The 16025-nt window shown below is 49.7% G+C and overlaps 1 protein-coding gene across 2 annotated transcripts in view; it reads right to left on the bottom strand.

Moving 5' to 3' along the window:
• Positions 1–249: 249 nt before the first annotated feature.
• The window catches only part of LOC140496254 (WD repeat-containing protein 88-like), a 38703-nt gene continuing 22927 nt past the window's right edge, over positions 250–16025 (bottom strand). Inside the window, exons 5-11 of one of the 2 annotated variants that reach the window (XM_072595783.1) lie at positions 14424–14562; positions 12455–12584; positions 11936–12117; positions 11045–11127; positions 3383–3451; positions 2736–2828; positions 250–885 (exon numbers count right to left, since the gene is read on the bottom strand). In XM_072595783.1, coding sequence (XP_072451884.1) covers positions 568–885; positions 2736–2828; positions 3383–3451; positions 11045–11127; positions 11936–12117; positions 12455–12584; positions 14424–14562 — 1014 coding nt within the window. In that variant the 3' untranslated portion in view covers positions 250–567. The remainder of the gene's footprint in view (positions 886–2735; positions 2829–3382; positions 3452–11044; positions 11128–11935; positions 12118–12454; positions 12585–14423; positions 14563–16025) is intronic. The other variant, XM_072595784.1, reaches the window with a different exon arrangement.

Below are 16025 nucleotides of genomic sequence, written 5' to 3'. Positions count from 1 at the left end.
CCCACCTCACCCTAGTTCCAAACTTCCAGCTCAGTAACTGTCCCCATAACTTGTCCGGACTTGTCCTACCTGCCTATCTTCTTTTCCACCTATCCACTCCACCCTCTCCTCCTTGACCTATCACCTTCATCCCCTCCCCCACTCACCCATTGTACTCTATGCTACTCTCTCCCCACCCCCACCCTCCTCTACCTTATCTCTCCACGCTTCAGGCTCACTGCCTTTATTCCTGATGAAGGGCTTTTGCCCGAAATGTCGATTTTGAAGCTCCTTGGATGCTGCCTGAACTGCTGTGCTCTTCCAGCACCACTCTAATCCAGAATCTGGTTTCCAGCATCTGCAGTCATTGTTTTTAACAGGTTCCTTGGGGATTACTGCAGCAAATTCCAGCAGCAGGGAGTTTATTTAGGGTGGAAATTACACATTTAAAATATCACTCAGGAAAGTGAGACAGTGACACCAGCGCTTAACTTCCTTTGGGATTCTATATTCTGGAACTATAGCTGACAGGTGCAGGGTGGAATGAATGAGGCAGCAACATTAACGAGTAGGGTGACCTTCCTGGGATCACTGTTTTGGTGTTGACTCTGAGATGCTGGGCAGGCTGGACACGCTGGGGAGAGTGGACACACTGGGGATGCTGGGGAGAGTGGACACACTGGGGATGCTGGGCACGCTGGGGAGAGTGGACACACTGGGGATGCTGGGCACGCTGGGGGCAGTGCGGATGCTGGGCATGCTGGGGACAGTGGGGATGCTGGGCATGCTGGGGGCAGTGCGCAGAGAGCTCCGTGGTGATGCTGACAAACGGCAGAACACACAGATGGTCAGGTTCTCTGAGCTGTCATCGTGGCACCTTGAGAACGGTTTCTCACAATGGGTACACTGAGAAGAAGATGAGAAACATTAGTAGGAGACAGAGCACAGGACATGGACATGAACACCCATATCTGGATATACACACTGCCACATTCATCAGGAAGGCACACACTCAAACAGGTACATCCACTCAGGCACACACAACCAGTGACAGGTACATGCAACTAATGGTACACACTTACAGGAACACTCATTCAGCTGGACTCAAAATATGCACATGTACACACCCATGCATACATACACCCACATGTGCACACACTCACGCATGCACATCTACACGTGTGCACACACAGAATCAGAGTGTTTTTATAGCAGAGAAGCGCGATATGTTTGTGTCAGATATCAAACATCCATCTATTCCAGTCCCATTTCCCAGCTCCTGGCCCATAGCCTTGGATCCTGTAGCGATTTGACTGCTTATAGTTCTTGACGGTTCTCACTTTTGCCACCATCTTAGGCGGTAAGTTCCAGACGCTACAACTCTCTGGATGAAAATTTATTCCCTCAAATCCTCTTGAAATGTCCGTTCTGTACTTTAACACTGTACCTTTTGGTTATTGAACACTCTACTAAGGGGAAAATTTTTTTCTCTATCTACCTGTTTGTGCTCCTCAGAACTTTGTGCACCTGAATCATTATGGAGAAGCTTCACTCTAGACTGTATTGTGCCTTCATTCTAACATCCTGGTGTATCTCCTCTGCAGCCCCTCCAGCATAGTATTCCTACAGTGCAGCGACCAGAACTACAGACAGTACTCCAGCTGTCACCTAAATCAATCTTATATACAGCTCCATTATAACCCCCTTGCTCTTATATTCAATGCCTTGACTAATAAAGGCAAATATTCTGTATGCCTTTTTAACTGCTTTATCTACCTGTCCTGCTGCCAAGATCCCCGTGGTCCTCTGTACTTCCCAGGCTCCCACCATTTACTGTCAGCCCCCTTGCCTTGTTAGTCTGCTCAAATGTATCATCTCACAATTTTCAGGATGAAATTCCATTTGCCACTATTCAGTCCATCTGAGCAGCCTGTAGTCCTAGGCTTTCCTCCTCACTATTAACCACATCACCCATTTTCATACCATCTGTAAATGTACTGATCAAACACAGACACAGACAAATATTTACTCAGCAATTCGTGTTGGAAAGGCTGAATCTGCCTGGTCTGTCATTTCAACTCAGTGCTTTCCAGATCACAACAAGTGACTGTGTTAAAAAGAATTTCCTCCCCTCCCCTCCTCCTTTCATCAATCACCTGAAATCTCTCTCTCTGGTCCCTCAACCTCCTCCTATTCCACTTTCTCCTCATTAACTCTGTCCAAATCTGTCAGAAGTTTGCACATCTTCTCTGCTTGAAAGAGAATTACTCTGGCCTCTTCAGGATCTCAGTGTTGATGGAAGCTCCTTGACCCTGATAACATTCTGGTAAATCTCTCCTGCATCCCTCTGCAACGCTATGACACCCTCTGACATGCCGTGCCGAGAAGTTGATACAATACTCTGCTTCCCCCTCACATCCTGCTTCCTTTCAAAGTCTGTGCCTCTGTTTGTAAAGCCCAGGGTTGTGGTCAATGTTTTATCACGGCTCTCGATCTGTGTTTAGCTGTGGGATCTTGTTTTTTTTTTGGGGGGAGAGGTTGTTTTTGCTTCTACTTTGAGGGAATTGAGACTATTTATTCGAAGCCTTACCTGCCCAGACCAGATGGCAGGATGAAGGGTGAAAATGAATGAGAGATGCTGGGATTTGCGGATGTGATGTCAAAGCCCCACCAGCAATTAAACTGACTGCACTTAGGAAGGGACCACCCCTCTCCCATCTCCTGGTCTAAGCAGAAAACAGGTTGGATCATCAAACCTTGACAACTCTCTCCCCGTGCTCCTTCCACGCAGCTTTGACGACTGGTATCTGTTCTATTTTCTCAATGTCCCACAAACGCACAGTAGAATCCTAGAAAGAAAGGAATAGGTAAAAACCTATTACAGTACCTATACAGAAATGGCACCTGTAGGTCTGGGAGCGAGAGCTTGGAGGGGAACTTGGCAGGGGCTGGTATTCCCATGTACCTGTTACCAGGGTCTGGTATTCCCATGTACCTGTTACCAGGGGCTGCTATTCCCATGTACCTGTTACCAGGGGCTGGTATTCCCATGTACCTGTTACCTTTTCCCACATAGTAATGCAGATTATCTGCTGCTGAAAACCTGCAGACTCCATTATTCCAACACCCTCCTTGCTGGTCTCCCACATTCAACCCTCCCTGAACTTGGAATCATTACAACTTTTCTGCCAGTGTCTGAGCTTACAGCAAGTCCCACTCCCCTTATCACCCCACGTGTTCTCTGGTCTCCTTGTGTTTAAATCCCTCCAAAGACTCACTCTTTCTCTTTCTTTGCTCATGAGATGTGAATATTGTTGGCTGGGCCAGAAGTTATTGCCCCTGACAAGATGTTGGTGAGCTGCCGCCTTGAACTGCTATAAATGATCATAGATAACACTTGTACCTTACACGCAGAAAGAATCCACTTGTTGTTGGAGGAGATAGCAACATCCAGTACCCAGTCCTGGTGATCCTGCCGAGAGGCAGACAGGGACAGTGAGAGAGGAGTCAATCAGGTAAACATTGGCAAATTAACATCTAATTGCTCCAGAACTCTTTTCCCCTATGACTACATTGATGCTTCCTTTCTAGAGTTTTACACTATGAGAACAGGCCATTCAGCCCAAATATATCCTACTGGTGCTTATACTCCTCCTAGACCCTCCTCATCTCAGTTTTCAACATCTGCTTCTAGACCTTTCTCCATCCTGGGTTTACTCAGCTTCACCTTAAACATACCGAGAACAAGCACTTCCACCACACCCCGTGGTAATGAGCTGCACATCCTTACCTACTCCACTCATTCTCTGATGATTACTTCTCCTGGAATTGCCTCTAATCTGATTTCAGACTCAAAAGAGGTAGGGGAAGAAGGCCCTTCACCCCATCGACTCTGCCTCCTATCACATCAGGTATTACCTACTACAGCATAGAAACAGCTCATATCAAACTCATAATGACACTATGTGTGACTTCTCTGCAATCACTGATACCATCAAGCGTTCCATTCTCCTCCAGTGCCCCCCCACTGTTGGGTGGGACCACTCTCACCTGACACTAAGCTAAGGACCAAACACTCAATCAAAGCTGCAAGGTTAAAAGTATCTCTTAAAGGTGGAGGAGACAGGAAAGGCTAACTGAAGAAATTCCAGGTTTAGTGAGAGATCCTGCCACCAATGGTGCAGTGTCAAATCAGGGCTGCATAACAGAGTAGAGAGAGTGAATACAGATATTTGGTGTTGAGCAGTTGGAGGAGATTAAAAGAGATGGCAGAGGGTACATTCTGGGAGGGATTTGAAATCAAAATGTCAAGCTTTGTTTGATATTCAGGGATGTGAAATGTGCTATATAAGTACACATTATTATTGTTGGTTGATGCCAGTGGGACATCAGTGGTTCAAGAAAGTGGGGTAGTTAGGGACAGGTAATCAGTGCTAACCCTTCAGCGGTGTCTACATTCTGTGAATAAATGTTTTAAATTGTTGTAGTTTCTCATAGGACTATGTAGTTTCTCATAGGACTGGGCCTCCACTGCCTTCTGGGGCAGAGCATTCCACACAGCCACCACTCTCTGGGTGAAGTAGTTTCTCCTCATCTCTGTCCTAAATGGTCTACCCCGTATTTTTAAGCTGTGTCCTCTGGTTCGGGACTCACCCATCAGCGGAAACATGTTTCCTGCCTCCAGAGTGTCCAATCCTTTAATAATCTTACACGTCTCAATCAGAGCCCCTCTCAGTCTTCTAAACTCAAGGGTATACAAGCCCAGTCAATCCAGTCTTTCAGTGTAAGATAGTCTCGCCATTCTGGGAATTGACCTCGTGACCCTATGCTGCACTCCCTCAATAGCCAGAATGTCTTTCCTCAAATTTGGAGACCAGAACTGCACACAATATTCCAGGTGCGGCCTCACCAGGGCCCTGTACAGCTGCAGACGGACCTCTTTACTTCTATACTCAATCCCTCTTGTTATGAAGGCCAGCATGCTATTAGCTTTCTTCACTGCCTGCTGTACCTGCATGCTTGCCTTCATTGACTGATGTACAAGATCACCTAGATCTCGTTGTACTGCCCCTTTACCTAACTTGACTCCATTTAGGTAGTAATCTGCCTTCCTGTTCTTGCCACCAAAGTGGATAACCACACATTTATCCACATTAAACTGCATCTGCCATGCATCTGACCACTCACCTAGCCTGTCCAGGTCATCCTGTATTCTCCTAACATCCTCCTCACATTTCACCCTGCCACCCAGCTTTGTGTCATCAGCAAATTTGCTAATGTTATTACTAATACCATCTTCTATATCATTAATGTACATTGTAAAAAGCTGCGGTCCCAGCACTGATCCCTGCGGCACACCACTGGTCACCACCTGCCATTCCGAAAGGGAGCCGTTTGTCACTACTCTTTGTTTCCTGTCAGCCAACCAACTTTCAATCCAAGTCAGTACTTTGCCCCCAATATCGTACACCCTAATTTTGCTCACTAACCTCCTATGTGGGACTTTATCAAAAGCTTTCTGAAAGTCCAGGTACACTACATCCACTGGATCTCCCTCGTCCATCTTCAGAGTTACATCCTCAAAAAATTCCAGAAGATTAGTCAAGCATGATTTCCCCTTCATAAATCCATGCTGACTCTGACCTATCCTGTTACTACTATCCAGATGTGTTGTAATCTCATCCTTTATAATAGACTCCAGCATCTTTCCCACCACTGAGGTCAGACTAACTGGTCTATAATTTCCTGCTTTCTCTCTCCCTCCTTTCTTAAAAAGTGGTACAACATTAGCCACCCTCCAATCCGCAGGAACTGACCCGAATCTATCGAACTCTGGAAAATGATCACCAATGCATCCACGATTTCCCGAGCCACCTCCTTCAGTACCCTGGGATGTAGACCATCAGGCCCCGGGGACTTATCAACCTTCAGACCTAACAGTCTCTCCAACACCAAATCCTGGCAAATATAAATTCCCTTCAGTTCAGGTCCTTCAGCCACTGTTACCTCAGGGAGATTGCTTTTGTCTTCCCCAGTGAACACAGATCTGAAGTACCATAGTATCTGAAGTGAACAGGCAGATGTTGAGGGAGGGTCAGTGAATGTTTGTGTGAAGCAGAACCCAGTGTTGTGCTGGAAATTCTGTACAATTCACGTGTTAATCGAGAATCCACCTTCTTCAATTTTTGTATTTCCATATTTCTTGATTCATTGAACATTATCACATTTGTTTTCATGTGGGTGTCATTGGCTGGGCTAGCTTTTGTTGTCCATCCCTAACTGCCCTTGAACTGAGGGCCGAACTTGGTCAGTTGAGGGCAGTTAAGAAGTAACTTGGAGTCACACAGAACACCTAATTTTTTATTCACCTGTGGGATGTGGGTGTCTCTGGCTGGGTCCAGTATTTATTACCCGTCCTGTTGCCTGCTTGAGAAGGTGGGGGTGAGCTGCCTTCTTGAACCGCTGCAGTCCACATGCTGTGGGTTGACCCACAATGTGCTTAGGGAAGGAATCCCGGGATTTTGAGCCAGCAACACTGAAGGAACAGTGATATATTTCCAAGTCAGGATGGTGAGTGGCTTCAAGGGGAACTTGTGGACTGTAGTTTTTGAGTATCCGTTCTTCTTGAATACGTTGTATAGGTGGTTCTCCAACTTCAAGATGGAAGCGGTCGTGAGTTTGGAAGGTGCTGCCTGAGGATCTTTGGTGAATTTCTTCAGGGCATCTTGTAGATGGTACACACTGCTGTTACTGAGTGTTGGTGGGTAAGGGAGGGAGGGGGTGTTTGTGGATGTGGTGCCAATCAAGCGGCTGCTTTGTCCTGGATGGTGTCATGTTTCTTGAGTGTTGTTGGAGCTGCACCCATCCAGGCAAGTGGGGAGTATTCCATCACACTCCTGACTTGCCCCTTGTAGATGAGGGACAGGCTTTGGAGAGTCAGGAAGCAAGTTATTCGCTGCAGTAGTCCAAATCTCAGACCTGCTATTGTAGCCACTGCGTTTATGTGGTGAGTCCAGTTGAGTTTCTGGTCAATGATAACCCCCAGGACGCTGACAGCGAGGAATTCAGTGATGGTAACACCACTGAATGTCAAGGGTTGGTGGTTAGAGTGTCTATCATTGGTGATGGTCATTGCCTGGCATTTGTGTGGTATGAATGTTACTTGCCACTTGTCAGCCCAAGCCTGGATATTGTCCAGATCTTGTTGCATTTGAACATGGACTGCTTCAGTATCTGAGGAATCACAAATGTTGTTGAATATTGTAGATTCACTAGTGAAGATCTTCACTTCTGACCTTATGATGGAGGGAAGATCATTGGTGAAGCAGCTAAAGATGGTTGGGTCTAGGACACTACCCTGAGGGACTCCAGAGATGTCCTGGAGCTGAGATGATTGACCCTCCACAACCACAATCATCTTTCTATGTGTCAGGTATGACTCCAGCCAGCGGACAGTTTGCCCTCTGATACCCATTGATTCCAGTTTTGCCAGGGCTCCTTGGTGCCACATGGTTGAATGCAGCCTCAATGTCAAGGGTTGTCACTCTCCCCTCCCCTTTGGAATTCAGGTCCTTTGAACCAAGGCTGGAATGAGGTCAGGAGCGGAGTAGCCCTGGGGGAACCCAAACTGGATGTCACTGAGCAGGTTATTAGGGTGTAGGTTTGCTCGCTGAGCTGTAGGTTTGATATCCAGATGTTTCATTACCTGGCTAAATAACACCATCAGTGGCGATCTCCAAGTGAAGCGAAGCTGTTGTCTCCTGCTTTCTATTTATACCTTTCTCCTGGATGGGGTTCCTGGGGTTTGTGGTGATGTCATTTCCTGTTCATTTTCTGAGGGGTTGGTAGATGGTGTCTAGATCTATGTGTTTGTTTATGGCGTTGTGGTTGGAGTGCCAGGCCTCTAGGAATTGTCTGGCATGTCTTTGCTTAGCCTGTCCCAGGATAGATGTGTTGTCCCTGTCGAAATGGTAGTTTTTCTCATCCGCGCGTAGGGTTACGAGGGAGAGGGGGTCGTGTCTTTTTGTGGCTAGCTGGTGTTCGTGTATCCTGGTGGCTAACTTTCTTCCTGTTTGTCCATTGTAGTGTTTGTGGCAGTCCTTGTATGGAATTTTGTAGATGACGTTGGTTTTGTCCATGGGTTGTACCGAGTCTTTTAAGTTTGTCAGTTTTTGTTTGAGAGTGTTGGTGGGTTTGTGTGCTACTAGGATTCCGAGGGGTCTTAGTAGTCTGGCTGTCATTTCTGAGACTTCTTTGATGTATAGTAAGGTGATTAGGGTCTCTGGCTGTGTTTGGTCTGCTTGTCGTGGTTTGCTCCTGAGGAATCTGCAGACTGTATTTTTTGAGTATCCATTCTTCTTGAATCGTTGTCTAGGTGGTTCTCCTCTGTTTTTCAAAGTTCGTCTGTGCTGCAGCTATAAATAGAAAGCAGGAGACAACAGCTTCGCTTCACTTGGAGGTCGCCACTGATGGTGTTACCTAGCCAGGTAATGAAACGTCTGGATATCAAACCTACAGCTCAGTGAGCAAACCTACACCCTAAACCTCAACCTGAGCTACAAACCTTCACAAACCTTGCGAGCAGGTTATTGCTGAGTAGGTGCTGCTTGATAGCCCTGTTGATGACACCTTCCATCACTTTACCTGAGGATCGAGAGTAGACTGATGGGGCGGTAATTGGCCGGGTTGGATTTGTCCTGCTTTTTATGTACAGGACATAACTGGGCAACTTTCCACATCGCCGTGTTGTAACTGTACTGGAACAGTTTGGCTAGGGGAGCGGCAGGTCTTCAGTACTATTGCCAGAATGTTGTCAGGGCCCATAGCCTTTGCAGTCTCCAGCATCTCCAACCATTTCTTAATGTCACATGGAGTGAATTGAACTGGTATCGGAATAAGGAGCCCAAGATCATCCACTTGGGCCTTCTTGCTGCAGACTGCTGCCAGTGCTTCAGCCTTCCCTTTTACCCTGATGTGTTGGGCTCCTCCATCATTGAGGATGGGGATATTTGTGGAGCCTCCTCCTCCAGGGAGTTGTTTAATCATCCATCATCGTTCACGACTGGATTTGGCAGGACTGCAGAGCTTAGATCTGATCCGATGTTTGTGGGATCGCTTAGTTCTGTCTATCACTTGCTGCTTATACTGTATGGCAGGTAGTTGCTGTTTGGTGTTGTCACTAGGTTGACACCTCACCTTCAGGTCTGCCTGGTGCTGCTCCTGACATGCCCTCCTGCTCTCTCCATTAAACCCAGGGTTGATCCCCTGGCTTGATGGTAATGGTTGAGTGGGGGATATGCTGGGGAAATGAGGTTACAGACTGTGCTGGAGTACAGTCCTGCTGCTGTTGATGGCCCACAGCACCTTATGGATGTCTAGTGTTGAGTTGCTAGACCTGGTTGAAGTCTGTCCCATTTAGCAAGGTGGTAGTGCTATACAACACGATGGAGGGTGTTCTCAATGTGAAGTCTCCACATGGACTGTGCGCTGGTCACTCTTACCGATACTGTCATGGACAGATGTACCTACAGCTGGCAGATTGGTAAGGATGAGGTCAAACATGATTTTCCCTCTTGGTTCCCTCACCACCAGACCCAGCCGAGCAGCGATGTCCTTTAGGATCCGACCAGCTTGATCAGTGGGACTGCTGCTGAGTCACTCTTGGTGGTGGACAGTGAAATTCCCCACCCAGAGGACATTCTGTGGCCTTGCCACCCTCAGTGCTTCCTCCAAGTGTTGTTCAACATGGAGGGGGTAACGATTCATCAGCTGAGGGAGGACGGTACGGGGTAATCAGCAGGGGGTTTCCTTGCTCCTGTTTAACCTGAAACCATGAGACTTCATGGGATCCGGAGTCAATGTTGAGGACTCCCAGGGCAACTCCGTCCTGACTGTATCCCACTGTGCTGTACCCCCCCTCCCCGCTGGGTCGGTCCTGCTGGTGGGACGTGACATATCCAGGGCTGGTGATGGTGGGGTCTGGGATGTTGTCTGTAAGGTATGATTCTGAGAGTATGGATGTGTCGGGCTGTTCCTTGACTAGTCTGTGAGACAGATCTCCCAATGTTGGCACGAGCCCCCAGATGTTAGTGAGGAGGGTCCTGCAGGGTTGGCAGGACAGTTTCTGTCGTTGTCTTTTCCACTGCCTAGGTCCGTGCCAGTGATCTGTTCAGTTTCATTTCTTTGAGGCTTTGAAACAATTGGTACAATTGGCTTGTTAAGCCATTTCAGAGGGCAGCTGAGAGTCATCCACATTGCTGTGGGTCTGGAATCACATGGAGGCCAGAGCAGGAGGACTGCAGATGCTGGAGATCAGAGTCTAGATTAGAGTGGTGCTGGAAAAGCACAGCAGGTCAGGCAGCATCCGAGGAACAGGAAAATTGACGTTTCGGGCAAAAGCCCTTCATCAGGAATGAAGGCAAGGAGCCTCCAGGGTGGAGAGATAAATGGGCGGGGGGGAGGGGGAGGTAGCCAAGAGTACAATGGGTGAATGGGGGTGGGGATGGAGGTGATAGGTCAGGGGGAGGGTGAAGTGGATAGGTGGGAAGGGAGATTGGCAGGTAGGACAGGTCATGGGAACAGCACTGAGCTGGAAGGTTGGAACTGGGACAAGGTTTGTGGGGGGGGGGGTGGAGATGAGGAAACTGGTGAAGTCCACGATGGCAGATTTCCTTCCCTAAAGGACAATAGTGAACCAGATGGGTTTTTCTGACAACTGACTGTGGATTCCTGGCGATCAGTAGATTGTTAATTCCAGATTTGTTTTATTAAATTCAAGATCCACCATCTGCCGTGGCGAGGTTCAAACTCGGGTCCCCAGAACGTTAGCTGTGTTTCTGGATCAATAATACCACTAAAAGCCATTGCTGCCTCCTCACTTCCCACTAACCTCCAATGTCCACACTCCAACCTGCCCCTCTCCCTGATACCTCCTTTCTCCCCACAACCCACAAATATCTCTCCCTAAACACGACCATCCCAACAGCCTGTCACAGATGCTCGTGGCTCGCAGGGATAGGAATAGTTGTGTCCCAATGTGTTTACTCCAATATGAAGTTTAACAAACCTTTAAAACCAGTTTCCTGTACAGTCCGGCTGTGTCCCATATCGATATGGTTTGGTCGTAAGAGCCAGCTACAATCAGCGTTGCTATTGAACAAGAACAGAGTACAGTGAAGGAGAGCAACATACTGGCAGCTAAGGTTCAGGGGGTCGCACACATAGCCACAACTTCAGGATATTCAGTTCAAACCCCATTTGACAGGCCTGAGCACAACACATACTCAATACCAAGGGAGTGCAACACTGTCAGAGGGTCAGTGCTGAGGGAGTGCCGCACTGTCGGAGGGTCATGCTGTGGGAGTGCTGCACTGTCGGAGGGTCAGCGCTGAGGGAGTGGGCACTGTCGGAGGGTCAGTGCTGAGGGAGTGTCGCACTGTCAGAGGGTCAGTGCTGAGGGAGTGGGCACTGTAGGAGGGTCTGTGCTGAGGGAGTGCCACACTGTCGGAGGGTCAGTGCAGAGGGAGTGCCACACTGTCGGAGGGTCAGTGCAGAGGGCCGCACTGTCGGAGGGTCAGTGCAGAGGGAGTGCCACACTGTCGGAGGGTCAGTGCTGAAGGAGTGCCGCACTGTAGGAGAGTCTGTGCTGAGGGAGTGCCGCACTGTCGGAGGGTCAGTGCAGAGGGAGTGCCACACTGTAGGAGGGTCAGTGCTGAGGGAGTGCCGCACTGTCGGAGGGTCAGTGCTGAGGGAGTGCCGCACTGTCGGAGGGTCAGTGCTGAGGGAGTGCCGCACTGTCAGAGTCTGTAGAGGGTAAGAGTGAGATCAGATGAGACTTTGGTCTTTTTTTGTCACTAATTGATTGCTGATTGCCTTGACTGGACATTGAGTTGAAAAGCTGTTTGTGAAGCTGTAGACTGCAGGCTTGGGACCAGCTTTGTTTATTGAATGTGCTCACCATCGTTGGAGATCACACAGGAACTGATGCAACCCTGGTGACCATCACTGAGACTCTGTGGGCCCCGGGATCGGAAATCGCCCACGGTGATGTCCCACACCAGCAGCGACCTGTCCCAGGAGGCTGTGCACAGTACGTTACCGGTCTGGCTGAAGCAGCAATCTGACACCACGTTCCTGTGCCTGGGAAGGAGTGAAAATACATTCCAGTCTCTTCAGCTTTTCCTGATAACTATAACAACAACCTGAACGGATGTGTCGCTAGGCCTCGCTTGAGCATTATCAAACATTAAATTGACACTAAGGCACAGAAGTATGTCACCTATCATCGCATTACATATTTTTATGCAGCTTTTCCAGAGCATCTACTGGTCAAAGTGTTGACTAACCAAGGTTTAAGGTTACTTCAGCCTTCCCCATCCTTCAAATCTATCCCTTAATGTAGAAATGATCCTATGAGCCTGCTGCAATATTTCCAGCCCCTTCCCAGTTAAAACTCCAATTAAAGTTATCTCCGTACTTCCTCAACGTCATGGTTGTTCTCTTCACTGACATGTCCCAGATTCGGGCAGTCCCGTCACAGGATGTAGATGCCAATCTCTGTCCATCTGGATGGAAACAGCAGCTTGTCACAGTGCTGCGGTGCTGTTCTGGGAGAACCAGGCAGAGAATAATTACAATCCACACTCAGTCAGTAATTACAAACCTCCCTCACTCAGCGTCCAGCTACAATCCACACTCAGTCAGTGCCCAGTCCCAATCCTCCCTCAGTGTCCAGTCCCAATCCTCCCTCAGTGCCCAGTCCCAATCCTCCCTCAGTGCCCAGTCCCAATCCTCCCTCAGTGCCCAGTCCCAATCCTCCCTCAGTGCCCAGTCCCAATCCTCCCTCAGTGCCCAGTCCCAATCCTCCCTCAGTGCCCAGTCCCAATCCTCCCTCAGTGCCCAGTCCCAATCCTCCCTCAGTGCCCAGTCCCAATCCTCCCTCAGTGTTCAGTCCCAATCCTCCCTCAGTGTTCAGTCCCAATCCTCCCTCAGTGTTCAGTCCCAATCCTCCCTCAGTGCCCAGTCCCAATCCTCCCTCAGTGCCCAGTCCCAATCCTCCCTCAGTGTTCAGTCCCAATCCTCCCTCAGTGCCCAGTCCCAATCCTCCCTCAGTGTTCAGTCCCAATCCTCCCTCAGTGCCCAGTCCCAATCCTCCCTCAGTGCCCAGTCCCAATCCTCCCTCAGTGCCCAGTCCCAATCCTTCCTCAGTGCCCAGTCCCAATCCTCCCTCAGTGCCCAGTCCCAATCCTCCCTCAGTGCCCAGTCCCAATCCTCCCTCAGTGCCCAGTCCCAATCCTCCCTCAGTGCCCAGTCCCAATCCTCCCTCAGTGTTCAGTCCCAATCCTCCCTCAGTGCCCAGTCCCAATCCTCCCTCAGTGTTCAGTCCCAATCCTCCCTCAGTGCCCAGTCCCAATCCTCCCTCAGTGCCCAGTCCCAATCCTCCCTCAGTGCCCAGTCCCAATCCTCCCTCAGTGCCCAGTCCCAATCCTCCCTCAGTGTCCAGTCCCAATCCTCCCTCAGTGTCCAGTCCCAATCCTCCCTCAGTGTCCAGTCCCAATCCTCCCTCAGTGTCCAGTCCCAATCCTCCCTCAGTGTCCAGTCCCAATCCTCCCTCAGTGTCCAGTCCCAATCCTCCCTCAGTGTCCAGTCCCAATCCTCCCTCAGTGTCCAGTCCCAATCCTCCCTCAGTGCCCAGTCCCAATCCTCCCTCAGTGCCCAGCTACAATCCTCCCTCAGTGTCCAATCCCAATCCTTCCTCAGTGCCCAGCTACAATCCTCCCTCAGTGCCCAGCTACAATCCTCCCTCAGTGCCCAGCTACAATCCTCCCTCAGTGCCCAGTCCCAATCCTCCCTCAGTGCCCAGTCCCAATCCTCCCTCAGTGCCCAGCTACAATCCTCCCTCAGTAATCCACAAACTCACTGCAGATGTCACTCACCCTTAGAGAGCCTGGCAATGGTGCTGGGGAGGAATGTCATTGGTGAAGGAAGGTGGGGGGAGGAATGGGAGAGAGGGCGAGTGGATGAAGGGGGCTAGGGAATTCCCACACACTCCTCCCACTGCACACCTGCACGATCTGACTCGCTATTCCCCTCCATGATCTACTCCCACTCCCCTTGCCATTCTCTTCACCCTCCATTCCACCACCATTGCCTTCCTCTCTCCCCTACATTCAAACTCCTCCATGTTCCTTTATTCATTCATGGATTAGGGCATTGCTAGCTGGTCCAGTATTTATTGCCCATTCCTAATTGCCCCTTGAGAAGGTGCTGCTGCTCTGCTGACCTTGTCCTTGTAAGTGGTAATGGTGACAGTTTTGGAAGATACTGTCTCCCTTTCCCAGATGTTTACTGTTCCCTCCCCAGCTATGCCCTCCTTCACCAAGAGTCCTGGTGCCCATCCTATCCAGGGCCCATCCTCCAGGGGTGGTGCTAACCGTGACACTTACCTTGCAGGTTTGCGATGCTCTCCCCAGTTTCAGTGGCTCTGACATAAACAGCATTGTCAATATCACTCCCAGTCACAATGTACTTCCCATCGAGAGACACATCGCAGCAGGTCAATGGTCGTGTGTGAATCACAGACCACTAATAGAGAAGAGAGGAGCTGTTCAAGCAGTTAGACAACGATAGAGGCTATTCTGCCCATTGTGCCTGGACTGGCTCTTTGGTAAACACATCCCATTAAACCCACTGTTCTGTTAATCCCCTAGCAGTAAGTGGATTGATTTTCTCAACCCTATCAACCCAACACAGCCCCATTTACCCAACATAACCTCCTTTATACCCACTCACACATAAATCTCTCTCACGTCCACATTCCCCACTCTCATTCACCTCTCTTACCCCATACATACCCCTGCCACCCCACAGCATCCCTTCTACTCCAATATGCCTCATTTGGCTCCATATCTCCTACTCAGCCCCATAAATTGTGCTCACTCTGCTATTCTCCGTCTACTCTCATACATCCCAATCACCGCCATCCATTTCAGTTACTCCCAAATACCCCATTCACCTCTAATCCCCACTCACTGCATTGCCCACACCCTCATCCCCTCACTCCTGACACTCCGATCTCAGTCCACACTTCACCTCACCCACCCTCATGGTCAAATGCTGCCAGCCTCACACCTATCTCTCCTTCTCTCCATCTCCATCCATATTCAGCCATGACAGTCCCATCACCCAAACACAGAGTGAATCATTATTGACATACTGCCCTCTTCCTGCCTGACAAGGTGACATACAAGAGTGGGGCCACTAGGAGAGACCTGCATCCCCTGGACCCACTGGCTCCCAGCCCCATGGATCAATTCTGCTGGAGCGTGTGCTCTCTGGCCTCACAGAGATCATTGTGGATGACAGTATGGTGTTGCACAATGCACCTTGCCAGCTTCCAGCTCACCCTCATGCTGCTGTCTAGCCACGACCAGCTTCCCTTACACTCCTCCCTCCCCCCACCCCATCATCAGGCCCTCTGCACTCTCCTTCCCCATCCCAACCCAAGTTCCTGCTTAGAGATCCCGTGGAACTGGCCCCTATCCAGTCAGCTGCCCCAGCGGCAGCAGGAGGGGGGGATGTTGATGCTGGTGAGGTGGGGGTAGGGAGTGAGAGGGAAAAGCAGCACTGCATTGACAGACAGGTTCCATCATTTGGTGCTGACCCTTGCAGCCTCCAGCTCAGATACTAGCACTGCACTCACTTTCAGGGATAGATTCGAGTGGGAGCAACACATGGTGAGTGAGGAGTGGATTGTGGCCAGTGCAGGGATCAGGACTGGGGGGGGGGGGGGGGGGGGCTTGTGTGTTAGTTCACAGGGTTATAGACATCTCCTGTTGCAGAGGATCCCAATTGGTCTGTCACGTTGTTGTTGCAGGATGCACCGACTGACCTGTCAGGCAGCATCCTGTCACCACCAGGGAGCTATGGTGAAGGCTGGCTCTAACTGGGCAGAGGACTCTATGCCATCTTCCTGTCAGGCAGCAGAGCCAGAGGCAGTGTCACTGCTGCCCACCTACCGGATGCAGCCTGTGTGTGGCCTGGTCACT

Source organism: Chiloscyllium punctatum, chromosome 26 (assembly GCF_047496795.1).
Source record: "Chiloscyllium punctatum isolate Juve2018m chromosome 26, sChiPun1.3, whole genome shotgun sequence".
Classification (NCBI taxonomy): Eukaryota; Metazoa; Chordata; class Chondrichthyes; order Orectolobiformes; family Hemiscylliidae; genus Chiloscyllium; species Chiloscyllium punctatum.
Note: the sequence above shows the minus strand (reverse complement) of the source record. Positions and strands in the feature narration are given on the sequence as shown.